At 50.4% G+C, this 20,570-nt stretch overlaps 1 protein-coding gene across 2 annotated transcripts in view; it reads left to right on the top strand.

Moving 5' to 3' along the window:
- The window catches only part of PAX5 (paired box 5), a 187,936-nt gene that overhangs the window by 54,803 nt on the left and 112,563 nt on the right, over window positions 1-20,570 (top strand). For both annotated transcript variants that reach the window (XM_042965180.1, XM_007089318.3), the window contains exon 6: window positions 8,269-8,444. In XM_042965180.1, coding sequence (XP_042821114.1) covers window positions 8,269-8,444 — 176 coding nt within the window. The remainder of the gene's footprint in view (window positions 1-8,268; window positions 8,445-20,570) is intronic.

Genomic DNA, 20,570 nt, shown 5'->3' with positions numbered 1-20,570 from the left:
GGTCCATGAGGCTTGGAACAGGAATCAGGAGTCTTGTGTTCCCAGGCTCAGCTCACTTTGGACTTGCCTTCTGGCCCTGGACAAATCCCTTTGCCATCCTGGAGTGTGGAATTGTCGGTCCCTTGGGGCCTTTCGCTCACTGACAGCCTATGACACATTGGGTAACACACGGTACAATCAGATTCACTCTGGTCGAACCCGAACGTATTTGGCAATTTTACAATTTTGCGTTTTCCTTCTCTGAGAAGAAAGATTGAGTGAAACTAATGGCTGAATAATGGTAGTTCCAATGGAATTTTCCTCCACGCCACTTTGATTTTTCTCAGTCTGCGGCCCCACTTTAAGATGGTATTTATACAATCACCCAGAACATCGATTTTGGTTTGGCGCTGCCACGGGATATTTCCAGCCCTGCCATCCTGGTCCCCAGCACAGGGCCTGGCTCATAGTAGATGCTCTAGAAGTGTCCTCAGCTGAATCTTATTGTCTGTGCCAGGAATCCCATCCCCCTCATCTTCTCATTTTGTCTCCTCTCTTTATCTGGGGTCTGGCTCGGATGGCCCCTCCGGCAGGACCCCCTCCCTGTTGTTAGTCGTCTCTGGGTCACCCTCAGCATCCAGACACCCCCATGCAGAGTACAAGAATTAATGGCGTTGTGTTGTTGTTGCTGGGAGCTTAGAGCTCAGCTGAGTTTAAAATTTAAAAGTTTATGAACTGCCTCAGATCTTTCTTAGAAGTAGTTTAGAACATAAGGCCTTAGTTGTTTCACTCTTTCCTTCTCCGGATCACTGATGTCATGGAGGTCACTCCCGAAGGTTTTCTCCCGAGTTCTCTGATGACGCCAGAGACTGTCCTGCTGCTGAGTTCCCCAAGTCATTCAGGCCTGCATCCCCTCAAGTCTTCCTAGGTTATGCATTCAATCAACAAACCTTGATTAGCATCTCCTGTGCTTGAGGTGAGTCAGACATGGCCTCTGTCCTCAGAGAGCTCATACTCTTAGCAGGGAAGGAAAGAAAGAATAATCCTAGAAATGGCTTATGTTTTTTCAGCACTTACTGTGTACCAGGTACTATGCTAAGCATTTTACTCGTACCCTCATCCCATTCTTTTGTCAACCCCAGGTCTCATTATTGTCCTATTTTACAGACGGCAAAATCGAGGATTCAAGAGATTGAAGTTTCTCAAATATCATAGGCTTGTAAGATACAGAGTGAGGATTTGCGTCTGGGCCTGAGTTTGGGGTGCCCAGGCTTCCCTGGTGTGTGAGCCACGTCCACCATAGTCCTGGCTTCACACTAAGACATGTTAATAGGTATGCAAGCATTTGCTGTGGCCTTGAACAAGATACTTCATATCTTTGCCAGCTGTGAAATGGGGACCAGCCTCACAGGATGTGTTGTAAGGAGCAAAATCCAGGCCAGAGTGGTGGCTTGTGCAGCTTGCTGAGGAGACCCAGAAGAAAGGGCAGGCAGTTCAGCCTTTGGATCTGGAGGCAGGCTTCAGAGAGGAGGTGGTTTTTAGGCTGAGCCTTGATGGGCAGGAGTGAAGGCCAGCCGGCGGAGGGAACGGAGCGAATGGTGGCATCGGGGAGTGCCGTGAAGGGACACTTGAGGAATGAGGCGTACCCTGCTGGGATGACATTGTGGAGTGACTGAGGGGTGCCTGTGGCTGCAGGGGCAGATCATGAAGGCCCTGAAGTCTTGGACTTTGTCTTGAGGAAGCCTCGGAAGGGTTTCCCTGGTGAAAGTGATGGTGACAGTGACTAACACTCTTTGGACATTAACTTTGCACCAGGCACCGTGCTAAGCACGTTCCTGGAGATTATCTCATTAATCCTTACCAAAGCCCCAGGGATTGTCCTGCAGACCTTTGTGACAGTTTGCAGATGAGGAAATGGAGGGCATTAGTTTTAGTGGCTGACCTGAAGGGTAAAGGGAAGTGGAAAGAACACAGCAGAGAAGAGACCTAGGTACACATCCCAGCTGAGCGACCCCACTTTAAGTGGGGTTACTCAACCTCTCTGTTACTCAACCTCTCTGAGCCTGATCCGCCAAGACCCAGCTCTGCCCCATCTTCACTGGGGGAGGCAGGCCTGGGAGCGTGGTGGGTGTCAGAATATCAGCGTGGGCCAGAGGCAACAGACTGGCTGGGTGTCACTACCACGGAACCCTGCAGGCCAGATGGGGAGAGGACTTTGGGCCCTGGGGTAAGGGTAGCGGGCATTGTAGTGCATACAGCAGTAATGGGATCTGGGACTTATTCTCACAAATTCAAAAAGATTAAGGGTAAGTGTGTCCTAGTGCAGAAGAGATTTCTTCCTCTCTCTGACTTCCTCCCAGAAGCTCCCAGCAGCCCCTTGCTCTTCACGTCTGTTCCTAAACCAAGTATTGGCAAAGAGAATGGGATCCCCTGGCTAGGTGTGGGCAGTTGTTTAGGGGTGGAATGGATACTGCACGGGGATACCCTGAAAAGACTGTACAAAACAACCAAAATGGGAAAATAAGTTAATGGTTATTTAATACTATTTAGTAGACAAAATCTGGGTGGATTTTGGAGGAGAAAATGGTTAGAAATGACTGACTCAGCCTCTTTAGTTTGTTGATGGGGCCCCTGAGACCCAGGGAGGGCGAGAAACTTGCCTGGGCTCACACAGCAAGTAAGGGCAGAGCTGGGGCTAGAACCTAGGTCTGCTGGCTCTCAACCCTTTTCCCACTGGGCCCTGCCACTGCCCTGCCATGCAGAGGGGCAGCGGTGAGGACAGAGGAGGTTCACTAAGGGCTCTGGCTTTGTCTGGGTTTGTAGAGAAAGAGGACCCAAGAAAGGCTGAAAACTGACCCAAGGGCTCCAGCTTCCTTTCCTGGGGCTCCTAGGCCTTTGGCTACAGTTACATCCCAAAGGCCATGATACCAGAAGGGATTATGGAGATTCCTGTTTGTTTTTATTTTTTTTTCCTCCCAGTGAGCATCTGCAGACATAAAGTACATGATGATTTTTAAAGAAACAAACCAGAACCCTTCAAGAAAAATGCAAAACCTCTGAGTCTTCTGTGCTCTGAAGAAAACGCAATGGGTTTATGATCTTTTAAGACACACAAGAGACAGCTTTCTCTTGACAGATGGGAATCTGAGGCTATTTTGCTTCCTCCCCCTTTTCGTGACCAGACCCGATTGTGTAAAGCTTTTAGCTTCAAAGCCGGGTTGTGAATAACATTGGTTTAACCTGAAATTTAAAGCCAGCATTTCTCTGCTCCCCGAGACGGGGCTTCCTGCCCCTTGCTCCCCTGAAGCTAGCTTCCAGAATGTTAATTCTACGAGCCATGGTTGACTAAGCCCAGCACTGGGTCTATTACATATTATTTGATTTGGAGTAGAAAAAAAAGATTTAAAGATACCATGCCCCCTGTATACCTTTGTACTTTGCCCATGTCTATCCATATATTTAAGCATACCATTCACATTGCAAGTTCAGATTTTTCTCCCTGGAATAAAATCGGTCCGAGCATTTCTGTAGCTTGTCTCCAAGACCACATTCCCCAACGAAGTCAGACAGCATCTTTGCAGCACAGATGAGAAATGCTATGGAAACTTCCACTGGAGGCTTGGAGGTTCAGACCTGCCCTTGTGCCAGGGATGATTTTCGGATATTCATTTTTATAGCTGTCTCTTAGCATACAATTGGTTTGTTTGGCTCATACTCACTGTGTACCCACTACGTGTGGCTCCCAGAGGCAGGTCAGCTGTGTCCCTGGCCGGAGAATTATGCATCTTTTTGTCAGAGTATTTATCTTGGTTGACACGTGCGCCTTTTCTGGTCTGATTATTTTTCAATTAACATTTCCCTCCTCCACTGAACATAAGTCCATGAGGGCAGGGCCAGGGCGGCTTTTGCCCATCGTTGTATGCCGGCATTAGCACGGCACCTGCTCACTGAGGTTGGTTAAGAGAAGAATGAATGATCGAATGAATGAGGTCAGATAGAGAGGGATGCTGACATTTGCAGACCAGACCTGCGGAATGAGAGTGGTTGTCACAGGTATTCCTGACTTGTTCATTTATCCCATAAATACTCCCCATGGAGCAGACAGAGATGAATTAACTGGGGCTTCCCCTTGAGGCGGCTAATAGCGCAGTGTCAGAGTAAAGAGCCCAGGGGCCTTGACACCTGAGAAAAGGGAGAAAGTGGTCAGAGCTCAAAGAGTGGGAGATGAAGCAGCTGGGGCAGGAAGGAGGGCATCCTGGAGGAGGTGGCACGCATGCTCACAGGCTGTGTCTGTCCTAGTAACAGGGTACACATGTCAACGAGGAACGGTTTACCTTCCATAGGAGCATGGTGGGCGACCTGTGGGTGACAGCCTGACTCCAAGCATCATATTCAGATGCCCACAAGTGCAAATTTCACGTGGCCAGCCCCGAGTCTTTCCAAAAGATGAGTCTTGGGAGCAGGGCTTCGAAAGAACAGCCTGATCTAAAGGAACTAGCATTTCAGGTCCTGGGACTGAGAAGTGTGGAGGGTGATTGTTCCCTAGCCCCTCCTGTGGTCCCTGCACTGCTCCCCCAGCAGGACTCAGATCTTCCCCGTGGCCTTCTGTGGGGTCCGGGGCTGCTAGGCCATCCCCAGCCTGCCTCTCCATGGTCCCCTGGGGTCTCTTCCCCTCACCATCTCTCCCCCGGCCTTTCGATTCCTCATGTCTAAGCCTTTGTAGGCGGTCTCCTCTGCCTGGCATGCCCTCCCCACCCCCACCCTCTTTGCACTGCTGACCCTTGTCCTCTACTCTCACTTCAAGCATGACTTCCCCTTGGAAGACTTCTCTGGCTCCTCCCCATGCGGTCACACCCCTTCCCCATTCATTATCCATAGTCCTATGCATATGTTTCTGGACCCTTTTTCTACTTGGCAGTAATCACAGTTTGTAGCCGTATATCTGTGGGAGTACTTGGCTACAGTGGCTGCCCTTTCTAGTTTGGAAAGAGGGGCCTGTCTTAGTCATCACTGGATCCTCTGTTGTTTTTTCTAAACATCACTTGGTGCAGAGTAAATACTTCATCAATACTTGTTAAATGGGTGATTATATGTGTAGAAGTGTCCCCAGCCTCCCAAGGAAATGACAGACATTAGGCATCTGCATTAGGTGACAGGGTAGACCTACCTCGCCTCCCTTCCTAATGGAGAAAGCAGGGGTGCTGGAGGGGCAAGGACAGCAGCAGGGTCATAGGTCAGGGCACATGCCTGGAGAGGTGGTCTTTCCAGCTTGCCGTCTTCCACGAGGAGTGTCTGGGTCACCAGGACAGCCAGGACCCTCTCCCAGGCTTGGCCCATGGGTGCTATGGTTGACTTTTGGAAAGCCAGAGTGGGATGTAGTGAGTCTTCCTAGATGGGCAGGGCCCCGCCAGGCTGTCTGTGCCTGGAGTACCTGAGCTGTCCTCAGGGAGATAGGACTCCAAGGACCCCCAGTGCATATACCTGAGTTGGCCCTGTGCCCTGAGCCTTTACTCTGTGCCAGGACCTACTCAGTGACCAGGTGGTGACCTTGCCCACAGGGGTCCTCAGCAGAGCCACCCTCAGCTCCCTTAGTGGGGGTGAAGTTCTGCCCTTCCAGAACTATGGGATGTGCAAAGAACCCAGCCTATGAATCCCACGGGGGAGGGATCGAGCCTGTGGACATCTGTGGGAGGACAGCCTGGCTGGCACATCTAGTGGAGCAGACTGAATTGGTGGGGGGGTGGGGGGGAGAGGTGGACACTGTCCAACTGGGGGCAGAGCAAGACCTGGGTGGGAATTATCAGGAAGGAGCCTTCATGAGGAGTTTGGGGCCTGGCTGGCAGGATGGGGCTGGGGAGTATCAGTGAAGTTGGTGGGCAGAGAGACGTCTCTTACGATCAGATGTGGTTCCTCTCTGACAGGGAGAAACTTGACGGGAGCACTGGGGACCCAGGGCAAGATCATACTTGAGCAGGAGTGACTGGGGCCAGGATGACAGGCCATCGCAATAGCTGAGGAGGAGCATGATGAGCTGTCCTCGTGAGTGTGTGTGCGTGTGTGTGCGTGTGTGCGTGCGCGCGCACGTACATGTATCTTTGATCCTTTGATAATAGGGTTATTTGGCAGATGCCAACCAATGGGAGAGCACAGACAGGGCTGTGAGCTCCCACATTCTGCTAGTCTTGCTGTCCTTGTAGGAATAGCCCCCATGGGGATGGGCCATGATGGAAAAAGGGACTCTGAGGATGATGTCCTATGGACAGGAACAGGGAGGGACCGGTCTTGTGGAAGACTAATGTCCCAGGTTGCCAGTGGAGGTGCCTCAACTCTAGGCTGGGGGACATCAGCCAGAGAGCCCAGCTTTCATCGTGGTCCATGTGTTGGGGTATGTGGTCATTCAGGCTGTAGCCTAGCCTGTGGTATCCTCTTGGGTCCAAATGGAGCTGGGATCTGTTTTCTCAAGGGGCTTTATGAGCTGCCTCTGAAGGCCCTTCCCGTAGAGGAAGGTGCTCTGAGCTGTCAGCCTCCATGGAGGACACTGGAAAGCCAGCATTCGTGTGAACACCCAAAGCTGGTGACTTCGCTCAAGTGTCAGACCCTGCATTGCATTTGCCCCCAGATAGGACAGTTAGGGAGACACCAGCTTTTGGCGCATCTCAGTGACACAGCCTCCTACTGCTTCAAGCTCCTTGGTTGGGCCTTCTTCCTCACACGAGTGGGGCTGTGACATGATGGATGAAGTCTGGGGCAGCATGTGCTGGCAGAGGGGGATGTAGGAGAGAATCAGGCAAGGCCTGTGTGAGGGCCAGTGAGAGATCTGACAAGCGCTGGTTTCCCTTGGGCTCCCCAGTGGCAAAGGCAGATGCCTCACCTCTGGGCCTGACGCCTCACCTCTGGTCAGCCCTGCATGAGCAACCGGGTCCTACAGGGCCCTGGGGGATGCACGGCCCTCAAGGCCATTTCCTTGCTTGAAACTTTTGCCCTCCTTGCTGTGTCTTTCACTTTGAGTGGTTCAAGCTCAAGGCTCACAAAAAATATTTCTTCCCGTTTTCTTTTTTATTGGTAATTCATAATATTTTCTTTGAAATGTAAGCATCGTCACCAGAGATGGTGACAGTGTGGAGAGCTAACAACATAGAACACATACAGAATTTAACCCTTGGTAATTCGTGTTTTTGAGTAAGTGGTACCTTTAAAGTTCTGCAGTAACACAAAACATAAAACAAAAAAAGCATTCCCCCCTTGACCTCTATCCACTTAGCTCCTACCTCCCGGAAAGGAATGGGTAAGTGCTCTAAATGTTTCTCATGGTGCCCAGAGTTCCTTTTGTATATGCATACACAAAATGCGTGGGAAGTCTTATTTTCTTCCTCTTATTTTTTACACAAAAGGTTATACGTTATACATGCTGTGCTGTACCTGGTTTATTTTTCATAGGACGGTGTATCCCGAAGATCTTTCTGTATCAGTTCACGGTGGGAGTCCTTGTTCGCTTTTGCAGCGGCTCACCGTGTGAGCACGCCGTAACTTATTTAACCAGCCCCTGCAAATAAATTCATGTGTTGTTTCCAGTCTTTTGCAGCTAGAACCTTGCACGCATATCACTTCCCGTACCTGTGAGTCTAGTGGTAAAAAAAAATTTCCAGAGGCGCAACTGTGTCATTGAAGGATATGTGCATTTGTGACTTTGATGGATTTTGTCAAGTTGCGTATCGTGGGTGTGAGACCGGTGGGCTCCCACCAGAATTGTACGAAAGTGGTGTCCTTCCCCACAGCCGTCCTGGCACGGTGCTTTATTGACTGGTCATGTGATGTGGTGGCAGATGTTCTGGGTTAAGGGCCTTGGCTCTGGGACAAAACGGGGTGGGGGAATCTTCATTATAGAAGAGGAAGTGGCACCTGGTACTTAAGCCTTCCGGTCAACCTGAGCTCTAATCTTCAGGTGAATGACTTTAATTCCTCGGGTCTCAATTTTCTCATCTGCAAAATGGGGAAAATAACGTTACCTACCTTGGGGTCGTTGTGAGTTTTAGGTGAGATGATGCATGTAGAAAAGGCTTCACATGGTGCCTGGCAGGTGGCTACGGGAGGCTGGCTCTGCACTAACCAGCAGGGTAACCTTGACTGAGGGCCCCCTTGTCTGAGTCCCTGTCTGTTTCCTCTCTCGTGAGGGAAGGAGCTGGGCTTGTGGGTCTCTCAGGCTGTCTTCTCTCACCGGCTGACGTGACTTTCTTTAGCAACCTGTGTAACCTGCACCCCCCCCCCCTTCCTCTCTCATGCTCATCAAAGGTATTCAGGAGTCTCCGGTGCCGAACGGCCACTCACTGCCAGGCAGAGACTTCCTCCGGAAGCAGATGCGGGGAGAACTGTTCACGCAGCAGCAGCTGGAGGTGCTGGACCGCGTGTTTGAGAGGCAGCACTACTCGGACATCTTCACCACCACAGAGCCCATCAAGCCCGAGCAGGTACGCCCCACGGCTCCCTGTGTGCCGTACCCCCCAGCCAGACGCAGACCTGGGGGGGGCCCTCCCGAAGGCGTTTGGCGGGGTGTGGGCGGGAATGCCGGGTTCTACTCAGAGGCGGGCTTCTCGTTGTTCTCGGCCCGACTTGGACGGTTGCAGCGTCCCCTAAGGTCAGGAGGACTTGTCTGGGGTTCTGGCAACTTCTTGCCCTGGTGCCTCTGTCTCCCTTGCCAGCCTGTGGGGTGGGGGGGGTGGGGGCGGGGTGGGGCATGGTCACATGACTTGTCTGGCTGCTCTGCTTTTGCTGAATGGCGTCCTTTCCCCAGGCTCTCGGCACAGAGCTGGTGTCATGACCTTCTGGGCCACTGGAGGTGGTCTTGGGTCACCATCCTGCCAGTCAGGATAAAGATGGAAATACGGTCACAAAGCACGTTATAGTGGTGCCAGCGTGTACCCCACCGTCAGCCCACGCGTCAGCTCGCCCTGGCAATGTTTTAGAGACCGAATCCAAGAGTCTGGAGATGGGGAAGTGTCTCACTGGACAAACTCCCAGCCGGGTCATTTGCAAGACAGGGAGAGAAGTAGAAGGATGACCCCTTGCTGACCGTGGACAGACAAGCAGTCACTGTCTTAGCTATGGGACCAGAAAGATCTGCCCAGTGAGAGGCTTCTGGGGCCTGGATAAGGTCCCTAAGTACCAGATGCAACTCGAGAGACTATTTCCTGACGCCCAGTCTAGGCTGGTTACCTGGCAGGCATAGGCGGCTCAGATATGTTCCCCGCCTGCCGAGAGCTCCCATCTGGTGGGCAAGTCAGAGACCTAGCTAGCTGATCCTGGTGCTGAGGACTGGCCTTGCTGAGCTTCCTTTACATGCTAATTAGATGGGGCTTCTGAAGTTTTCCCATAGAGCCAGTCAAAACCCTATAGGCTGTGTGCACAAGCTCCCACGGAGGGGAAAGGGACCAGAGGGGATGTTGAGTAGGGAGGAGTGAGCAAAGCCTCCAGGGCGACCATCCTATGACAGTCTAGTTGTCTGAGCAGTTCTTGTGAGGGCTCTCACAGACCATCTAGCCACTTTGTTTTCATATGGAGAAACCGAGGCCCAGAGAGGCAGAGACTTGTCTGAAGGCCACACGGCAAGTCATGTATTCACTCAACAAACACCAAGGAGTATCACCTGTGTGCAAAGCATGGAGCCAGGCACTAGGTACTGTCAGTGAACAAGACAGGCTTGGACCTGCCCTCAGGGAACCTATAGATATGTGGAAGAATCCCATAAGTAAGAATAACCCCAAAAGGTCATGGATTACAGATGTGCTAGGTGCTGAGGTTCTCTGAAAGAATAAAGCACAAGCTGAGTCAGCCTGGAGGCCACCATGGCTTCTGGGGGGAAATGCTTTTATGCTGAGCCCTGAGGGGTAGGGCAGGACAGGAGAAGGGACACGGGGTGGGGGGAATGTGCCTGGCAGAGGCAACAACAAGGGCAGGGGCCTTGAGGTAAGAGGGGGCACGGCAAGGTGAGGAATGGAAAGAGGGCCAAGAGAGCCACTGTGCCTGGGCTTCAGGGCGTGGGGGCGTGGGAGTGTTGGGGAGATGGGCCAGGTCTCGTATGCTGTGGTCAAGATTTTGGTCTTTCTTCTACACGTAAAGTGTCCCCTGGGAGTGAGGTGGTCCTGTGGGCTGGACAGAGCTGATCCCACACATTTTAGACCTTGAGCTTTCAGGTAAAGAGTCTGTTTCCATCACAAACAGCCTCTCTCTCTGCTCAGAGCCCTTCTGAGAGGTGGCCAAAGCCACATTCCATCTGACACAGGAGGAGAAAGAAAAGGAGCCTTCCTTGGATGAAGCCTACCTTTCCCTCCAGAACTGGGGAGAAAATGTATCTTCTAACCATCGACAAGATCACATGATTTGAGAGACTAGCAGAGGGTACAGAGGCAAGCTTTCAACTCCCTCATTTTTTAGAGGCCCCGAGAGGGGACAGGGTTTGTCCAGGGTCACCCAGCAAGTGAGTGGAGAAGAGTGAGGGCCCAGGCCTCTACACTCAACCTGGTCTCTACTTCATGAAGCCTCCAGCACTTGTACTAAGTTTCTGTTTACTTAAGGCAGGCATTCAGTGTTAGAGACTGGATTTCCTTCGATTCTTAACGGAATTCAGAGTCTGCATCATTTTAGCTTCGAATGCCCAGGAAATCTGGGCAGAGACTGCAGGGCATCATAATTGGGAGGAGTCCAGAAGCCATCCGTGTATTTCCTCACTTGCTTAGACATTCATATGTTCACTTATCCGACATATTTCTTGCATGCTGCCTGTGAGGTTGGCACAGTGCCAGGCACCCAGGGGGACAGAGGGATGAGTCAAGCGTCAACTGTCTGCCCACACTCTCTCAGGGGCCATGTGACATGGATCCAGAAGCTGCAAGGCAAGGGAGAAGGTTCTGCGGGCGCTGATGAATGGGGAAGTTGCCTCATTTGGGAGCATCGGAGGAGGAGTTACAGAGGAGGCAACATTGAGGGACAGGTCCTGATAGGCCCCTGTAGAGATGCAGCCTGGTGGGGAGGAGACCGAGTTACAAACTCTGCAAGGGCCCTGTTCCTAACGTTCTTGCTGTGCAGTGTCCTTCAGAATGGCGCGGACACGACCGCGGGCCTGTGTCTGTGTGGGCTCTGAGGCGGGGCCTGCGGGCGAGCGTGTGGCGGGATAATGACTGACTCAGTGCTTTCTGGTTAATCTGCTTCACCTCCCCGTAATGTGCCGTAATGAGGAGAGATGGAAGGTGAGGCCACGGGGCTGCCAGGCACACACACAGGCACTGGACTATGAATGACGTACCCTCGCTCCTGGTTCCCAGTCACTGGACAAATGACAGCCAAAGCAAGGGGCCACAGACCGGGAAAGAGTACGTGTCAAGGGTACAAGTTGCCGTACAAGGTTGACACGCAAGGGTATGAACCCCCTCGTGCCCACTCTCTGCTTTGCCTTGTGAGCCCCAGAGCAGCATGGCACAGTGGTGGCACCGAGAAGGGGGCCTGGAGCTCCGGCAGCCGAGGGTGGCGTGTCTTCTATATGTGAGCAGACCTGTGTCTCCATGGCCTAGTGGCCTTGGTGGGGTCTTGCTCTCAGTTTCACTGAGCAGCCTATGGGGAAGAAAGAGCTTCATCTGGCTTTGGGGTTGAGGGAGTTCGACTTGAGTCTGGCTCCACCCTGTTGGGCAGGTGGCTTTTTCTCTGGACCTCAGTTCCTTATCTGTGGTGGCCGTAATTGTGATTTTGCCAACAACAACAATAGCACAGCAGCAACCCAACAACAGTGGCCGTCCCCACCTAAGCAGGGTACTGTACTGTACTGTTTTCAAAGCTCTTTCACATCCATTCTTCCCTTGGACTCACAATTTAAGTGCCTGCTGAACAGTGTGGGCAAGATTGGTAAGCTCCATTTCACAGATTGGAACACTTTTTCCCATTCACCCCATTTTCAGCCCAGGGAGCTTCCAGAACTTGTTGAGGCCACAGAGCTGGAACTTGACTTCGGGGCCTTCTGTCCTCATTCTGTGCTAGATGGCTGCATGGGCCTCCCTGTCCCCAAAAGATTCTAGGAACGTTTTCTAACTGGCTGGTTCTGGGAACTGGCCTTTGGCAGCTGGAGTCTGCCTGTCATTCCAGAATCCTCAGAGTCTTTCCTCCCCATGGGCTCTGGTGGTCAAATCCTCCTGAATTGCCTACCCAGCCCAACCACTCATGGGAAGAACATTCCTCGTTGAGGCCAGGCTGGGGTCCTACCAGTCACACCCACACCCACCTTGCCGCTGTTGCCACCCAGATCTGCCCTGGGTGGGTAGGGCAGGCTTCCTGCTTTTATATGGAAACTTAGTAAACCCTTGGCCCTGGGTGTAATGTGTACACACTTCTGGGGCAATGAAACACTTCCTTTTCAAAATGGTTATTGAAAAAGCAATTCTGTTTTCCCTACATGTGGAGTGAGTAAAAATCACCCTGAAGGGGAAGAGGAAAAAAAAAAAAAGAGAAAAGGAAAGGAAAGAAACAAGTGCTGGTGGTGAGTGCGTTTTGAACAGTGGAATCTGTTTCAGTAAAACTCGCGGTGACGCTGTCGCCTGCCTGCTCCTAGCGGGAGCTGGTCCCTCCTCCGGCCTCGGCAGGAAGGCCGCCTCAGAGCTCAGCCTGCCGTATTTACTCTCGGCAGACTATTAACCAACACCAGGCTATTAATCTGGCTTTTGAGCCTTCACTAAAGCCCATAAAAGCTCACAGTTGTCAAATGGAGTTCATTTTAATTTCCTTTCAATCACAGTAAATTATTCAGGTGATAAATCAGCTGGAGCAGCCTCCTGGCTGTAATAGAAACCCTAATTCCTGGCTAATTATCCAGCCCATTGCTGCCAACAGATCAATACGGGCGCAAAATGGAACCGGCCCAGGGCCCTCCCTCCCATCGGGCCAGAGACAGAAAGACAGCTGGGGAAGGGGATGTGCTGCTGACCTCCCAGGAAGTTCAAAGGTCATGGGGGGTTAAACTGGGAAAGGGCCTATCCCTTGTCTGAAAGAGAAAGCCACCAGAAATGCCTCCCACTTGCTTACGCTGCTTTGCCCCCTGAATGGTGGTTTCTCTCCAGGCTGGTGGCCCTGGGCCGAGCATTGCCTATTCCTGTGGGTGTCCTACTCCTGAGTTTCTGAGCATAATTGAGCTTGATCATCAGAGATGGTCTGAACACCTACCTGACTCAGAAAAAGGGCTGGGACTGTAGGGAAAAAGATGAGGTGCTGGACATGCTTCCTTTCTTCAAGGAGCTCGTTTTCCTCTGTAGTGGGTCCGTGCCCATCAGAAGGAGGTGAGGTACGGAGAGGAGGGACTGAGGAGACCAGTGTGCTGGGCTGAGGAAGGGGGCAGGCTTCCTGGAGGAGGTGCCGTTAGTGCTGTGTCTTGAGGGATGGGCAGAATCTAGATATGGTAGAGATGGCCGGAGGGGGCATTCTAGGCAGAAGGACAATGTGGTCAAGGGCATGAAGCAGTGTGAGATAGCAGGGAACTGTGGGCCGGTCTAGGTAGTTGAATGGAGGATGGGTGAGAGGCAGTCTGGACAAGAGGACTGGAGAAGTAGTGGGTCAGCCAAACCCCAGAGGGCTGGCATGTGGAGGTGAGGACGTCTGACTTCGCTGTGGGGGTAGTGGGCCCCAAAGAACCTTGCATCCGTGGCTTGGAGTACTCTGCTCATCTGGAGGCGACCTTCCCTGGGACTCCTGCCTCTTGCCCTGTCCCTGCTGCTACTGTCAAATCTCTCTTTCTGAAGCCCATCCTCACTTGGGAGTCCCTCGTGGTTTTCCCCGACTCGAGACCCCAACCTGGGCCCTTCATCCCCGTCATGGCCCTTCACTGCGCCCCCCCGCCATGCCCCTATGCTTGCCCACAGGATGCTCTGGCTATGGCCAGGCCTGACCTCTCACTGCCCCTTGTGGGCTGGGCTCCTTCTCTGTTTGAGGGCGCACGGACCATGGGCCTGTGTGTGGGGTGCACGCGTGTGCATGTATATGAGTGCGTGAACAGCAGGGATAGCTCCGAGCACGCAGAGTGGCAGCTACTGCGATTATTATTACTTTCTTAATGTTGTTATTCTTTTTAAAAAATGTTTATTTGTTTATTGAGAGAGAGAGAGAGGGTGTGTGCGTGTGCCAGCAGGGGAGGGGCAGAGAGAGAGCGAGAGAGAATTCCAAGCAGGCTCAGCGCCCTCAGCACAGAGCCCGACGAGGGGCTTGATCCCACAAACTGTGAGACCATGACCTGAGCTGAAATCAAGAGTCAGATGCTTAACCGATTGGGCCACTCAGGTGTCCCTTACTGTTGTTGTCTTACTCCAAGCTTCTGCTCACTGTTGCCCTGCATAGACTATTCCTTCAGTCTGTTTCTAAATCTACCCTGTCGGGGCCCACCAGGCGTGGCCTTCACTGACCCAGTTCAGCCAGCACTAAGTTGCTTCTTGTCTAAGTTCATGAAAGCATCAAGTCCTAATCATTACTGTAGTGATGGTTGTAACAATGATGTATTCATTGCTTGCCATGTGTCTGGCTGTGTTCTGAGGAGCACTTTCCTTGCCCCATGTCATTACAAAGTCACGACAACGCTATTATCACCTTTGTGCAGACAGGATGGCTTAGTGAGGTTAGCAGTAATGTCGCCGAAGGTATGTAGTTAGTGCCGGGGCGGGATCGGAGCCCAAATCCCTGGCCCCAGAGTCCAGGCTGGTGGCCACCGGGTCGCTCCCATTGCAACACAGTCAGGCTGCCCACTGATTCTTACAGGTGACCAGTTTCCTGGGAACACACCTGGGGGTTCAATCTACTCATCCTGGGAGCCAAGCATGGGTTAGAAAGTGGTGGGGCCGCCACAGGCACCAGTGTGGTTTCTGGAGGTATGAACAGAAGTCTGAGGGCAGTGGCTGTGCTGTTCCACTCTGATCTGGTTTTGCTCTGCTTACCCCAGCCTTCCCCTGCTAAGGCTGTGCTCAGAACCAGACTCCTTCTTTGCGGATACAGTAGAGAACATTTAGAAGAGATGATTGAAAACTCTTTCCTAGGAGGGATGACTGGAGAAATTGGGGCTGTTTGGTCTGAAGAAGGGAAGACTTGGGGATGTGAGCAGGGAAGGAGGCAGGCTAAGAGAACTTTCCCATAGCCCAAGCTTCCTACCCAGTGGAGTGGGCCTCCTTGTGAAGTAGTGAGCCTCCTGTCACCAGAGGCATGTAAGTAGAATCTATCCTTATTCATATTTGCTGTATTAGAAGTTTAAGAATCCACTGAGGACTTGATTAGCTAAATGTCAAGTCTCTTCCAACCTGAAAGAATAATTCTAAGGCACGGAGAGCAGGAGGGGTTTGGTGAGTGGGAAGGTGAAAAAAGGAGACCTTTAAAGCTGCCGGGTGGAAGGGGCATTCAAGGGATGTTTCCCCTCAGGAATCCTCACAGGGGTGGACCAGCCTGGGGCCCGGGACCCGTGGCCCTGAGTGGCAAGGGGCTGGAGGCTGCAAGCTCTCGGGAGGCTAGCGATGAAGCCAGCTCCTCTCGTGCACAGAGCAGGGTGGAGGCTTCTGGTGAGGAAGTCTGGATAGTGGTGGCTGCCACCAGCCTCACCACGCACACAGGGTACTGGGCATCCTCTGCCCAAGAGCTCAGAGCCAGGCCCCTCAGGGAAGGAGGGTGGAGAGGACTAAACAGACCTGTGTCCTGCCAACAGGTGCCAGCTTGCAAGGGGCTGGGAGAGTGATGCATGACTTAAGATAAAGGGATCACTACTTAAAACCCACAACAGCTAGCAGGGGAGTCTAGCTCGCAATGGCTCTGCAAAGCAGAGCGGGATCTTCATGTGGCAGATAAGGAAACTGAGGCAGAGAGAGAGTAAGTCCCATGCCCTAAATGATGTAGCTCACAAGATTGCCCCATTCTCTGCTCCCTGCTTTTTGCGGGTGTAGACTGTCCTCTGGGGTCAGAGCCCTTTACTCTGTGTGTGCAGACACTTCCTGATTGATTTATTGGCTTCATTCAGCAGATATTTATTGAGCATCCCCTCTGTGCCAGGAACTGTGCTAAGCGTTGGGACAGAGCAGCAACAAAGACAAACATCGTTCCCAGAATTGACCCTATAGCAAAGGAGACAAATTTTGACAACATTATTCTACCAGGAAAAATAGTGTCATTACCAGGTATCACAGAGTATGATAGGTGCTCTGAAGAGAAAGACCAAAGAGTAAAGAGTGGGACCTCATCTATATGGGGGGGGGCATCAGGGAATGTCTCTCTGAGGATGCACCTTTGAGCTCAAGAAGGGGAAGTGTGGCAGGGAACAGTGTTCTAGGCAGAGGGAACAGCCTATATAAAGGCTTTGGTGGTCTAGTAACCAAAAGCTGTCCTGTGGGGCTGGTAAGCATGAGAGGCAGAAAGTGGCCTGTGGTGCAGGTAATGAGGTGGTGGGGGCAAGATGTGGACTAGGGCCATGGCTTTGGGTTTTGTCTTGAGAGCAAAGAGAAGATTGTAATTTGTAAACCAGGGACTATCAGGATCTAATCCAATACAGATTAGAAGGTTATTCTACTGCTATGAGGAGACTTGGAGGGTTGGGAGACCAGGAGGCTTATTTGCCAGGTGCAGACCAAGTCACTGGTCCCCTGGAGATAGTTGTCAGCCCTGGCTGGGGTTGGCCTTCTCTCCAGTCTTGGGGCGCTGACCGGGAACTGTGTGGCCCTGTGATGCATTGCTTCTCCCCTTTCTTCTCTGCTCCTTTACCTCCTCCCACCTAACCCAACCCCCCAACTCTGCAGCCAGGCCCCCAGGTTACTAGAGTTGAGCTCAGATTTGATTGTGAGCTTTCTGATGGTCAAAGCAAAGCGGGAAGCAGTCATTTGTGTGCTTCTCATTATCCACCAGGGGAAAATAGGACAATTCCCCCAAAGGAAGCCATGTTTTTTTCGGACAGGGTGGAAGGGAATGGCCGCATGGGTTTCCAGTGGGGGCCCTGTGGAGGCCCTGGGCACAATCCTCAACCACACCCACAGAGGTGCCGCAGAAGGTTTCAAAGGGCTCTGTCTTACGGATGAATGTGACGGCCACACGCTAATCAGTGCATTTCTGCATGGGCCTGGCTGCTGTGATCATAGGGCTTGAGAATGCAGCTTTTCCAGTAGCCTAAGTTAAACTAAGAAAAATCCCAGACATTCTGGGGCACCATTCCTAGATTTTCCAATTTGATGCTTGGAAGATGTGCCACTATCTTGGGGCTTTGTGACTTCCCGCCACCCAAGGGTACCTCAGGGAAAATGTCCTAAGCAGAAGGTTTGGCCTATAAGAGTGTACCTCATCATCAACTCAGCTCTTGACGAGAAAGAGAGTTTAGTAGTTTTGCATTTGACTTCTTTGCATTGACTTTGCATATGGGCTTGCTGTGCAGGAACTTGGGGATTTTAAGGGGGGAGGAATCATAAATTTTAGAGATGAAAGAAGCAGAGGGCTTACCCACGCAGTTGCAGATAAACAGGATGGAAGTGAGAGGGCATGGCTAGGCCTTCCCATGGGAAGCAGGCACCTTCTGACCTAGTTGTACATAGAAGCCTGATGCCAGAGGAAGACTTCTGACCTCAAGGCATGGTGGAGGTGGCCCAGTAAATGTCCTGGGCTTTGACGGGTCAGAGGAGTGACTGTTACCATGGAAGGAGCCATAAGAGTGGAGAGGATGGAAGCAGCAAGGAGAAGGGCACTTGTCTTCCCACTTCTTCCCAGTTCTTCCCTGAGGGCAGAAAACCCTTTCTTTTTTAAAGTTTATTTATTTATTTTGAGAGAGAAAGAGAAAGAGAAAGAGAGAGAGACACAGAGAGAATGAGCAGGGAAGGGACAGAAAGAGAGGAGGAGAGAGAATCCCAAGCAGGCTCCGCACTGTCAGCACAGAGCTCAATGCAGGGTTCGAACTCATGAACCGCAAGATCGTGACCTGCCAGAAACCAAGAGTCAGACGCTTAACCGACTGAGCCACCCAGGCGTCTCTAAAACCCCTTTCTGAACACTGAGATGCAAGCAAGATTTAACTTGGATGTCATCTTGCCTTTGGAATGAGTTAATAACAAAGACTGTGCTGGAATTCTTGCTCCCAGATCCCTAGAGGTTCTTGGTGCCTCTAGACCAGCCATATTCTCCCTTAGCCTTCTGCTGTTGTCATCTCAAAGTGACCCAGGGGTGAAACTACATGGATTCTGAGGCCTCAACCTTTTTCACTTGCTCTACTCCCTTAGAGTCTTGCCTAGGGATGCCCATTTCTTCCTGAACAGCTGTTAAAATATTTCCTAAACAACGGAATGTTCTGAGTATTCTTTGTGTTCCTGTGGGTCAAGCGGAAGGGTGGCTTCCCAAGAAAAGTCATTGGGTCTGTTTGGCGAGATTGAGGAATGTCTGAGGGAACACTGAGGAAGTTGCCATAGTGAAAAAGTGTGGGACAGGCCCCCGGGCTTTCGTGATGCCTCTTGGCCTCGTCACTTCCCTCTGGGTTATGGTTTCTGCATTTGGGGTGGGGGATTAGACTGCGTCATCCTTGGGATTCATTCCAGCTCTAACATTCTGTGAGATAGAAAACAAATTGGAAACCCATCTCTTATTTTTATTTTGACTTGTTTACAGTTTTTCTTCCCGTCTGTTCCACTCTTTTAGATGACAGTCAAATTCTGTGTATCGTGGGGTTTAAAGATTACAAGCAAATTGTCAAAGAGCTGCCTGTGCCTTGCTGGGATGTTCTTTCATTCATTTATTCATTCATTCATCCAAGAAATTTTTATGGCTACGCCATGTCAGTGACATTGACCACCTGTGCTGTGCCGTGTGGCATAAAGTAACAGCGATAGATGCAACCAAAGGTGCTGTGTGAAAATTGACTTTGGGGGTAGAGATATTTCCCCCTACACAAGGCTAAGCAATATTTGTAATTTAAAAAAAAAAGGCAAAAAAGAAAACAAACAGAATATTCTACTCATAGCTTGTTTGTTTTGAGAGTGCACTGGAAGTTTGGCTTAAGGAATTTGGCTGTTTACAAAGCTCTCAAGCACACACACACAGACGCACACTTTGTTGTTTTGTAAATTATAAAAAAAAGAACACAGATTTCTGATTCTGATAACAAGGTCTCAGCTATTATAGGCACGTCTTTCTTAAACAATAGAAACACTGGATCAAATATAAGAATGAAATATTTTTGACATATATCTGATGTTGCATTAAAGAGAGGGAAGTCCTTGGGGGCTGGAAATTAGGAGGGAGCTCAGAGCCAGAACTTGAAGTGCATGAGCTAATATCCCAGTGGCTCAGGGTACTTCCTGGTCCTGGACATAGTTCATAGTGAACAGGGTCTGGGGGTGTTGATGCTGGTGCTGAGACAGAAGATTTGGCCTCAGACCTACGTGATAGGGGAGTTGGAAGTGAACTGTCTGTAAAAAACTTGAAACCTGGAAGGATGGCACTTTCCATGAAGTGAGCAGTGGGCCCATTTCACCTCCAGACTGATGAAAACAGTGGAAACCCTGATTCCATACAGGACTCCAAGCACAGCAAAGGTTTCCCATGAGAAGTTATAATCCCACGGCTGTGCCCCATACAAGGGTGGTATCCACTTTATATTATTCCCAAGAAACTCAAGTAGAGAAGTTAATATAAAAAGCAGGCTCCTATCAGTGAAATCCTTGAGATGCCTAGGAGAAGCACCTGACAAACTCTCACCTGGATCCTTCCACAGTCCAGTCTGTACAACTTGCCTACAGAGTGAATGATAACTACTGAAGATGAGCTTACGATTTAAAAAAGTTGCAAACCACACCAGGAAATGAGGGGGCGTATGGGAGACATAACCAGAAGAATTAATGCTCCAAGAACTTAAAATAACAGACAATCTGAAACAGACTGTGAAACGACTACAGAGATGAAAAAAGGACCGGAGATACTACAAAAGGAGAAAACACCATGGAATAGGAAAACGCAGATTAGAAAAAGAGCCAAATGTTCTAGAAATAAAAATTTTATTAGTTACCAAAATTAAATTTTCAATTCATGGATTAAATACCAGGTAAGACACAGCTGAGTAGAAAATTAGTGATTTGGGAAACAGAGCTGAGGAAATTGCTGAGACTGCAGGCTAGAAGTCTAAGGAGTTGAGAAGTCTTAAAGAGAGGGTTACAGATAAAGCAGAGTTTCACGAGAAGGGCCAAACTATATCTAGTAGTTGCTCTGGAGAAATAAATAGGAAAAATAGAGGTGAGGTGATATTTGAAGAAATATTGGCTAAAGAATGTATAGAATAGAACTGTTGTAAGACATGGGGCGTTAGATTGAAGAAGCATGACTAAATCCCAGCAAGTTAAGTAAAAATAAATGTACATCTTGGCAAAGGGGTAGTGAAACTGAAGAATGTCAGAGACAAAGAAAGTTATAAAGGCAACTAGAGAGAAAATATAACTTTTAGATTGACAACACTTTTTTTTTCAGGAGCCAGAAAATAGTAGAAAATATCGTTAAGTGTTATGAGATAATAACAATTGATCTGTACTCAGATAAATGATCATTTAACAGTGAAGGCAAATAAAGACATTTTCAGA

Source organism: Panthera tigris, chromosome D4, assembly GCF_018350195.1.
Source record: "Panthera tigris isolate Pti1 chromosome D4, P.tigris_Pti1_mat1.1, whole genome shotgun sequence".
Lineage (NCBI taxonomy): Eukaryota > Metazoa > Chordata > Mammalia > Carnivora > Felidae > Panthera > Panthera tigris.
The sequence above is the reverse complement of the archived record's forward strand: the minus strand, read 5'-3'. Positions and strand labels throughout refer to the sequence as shown.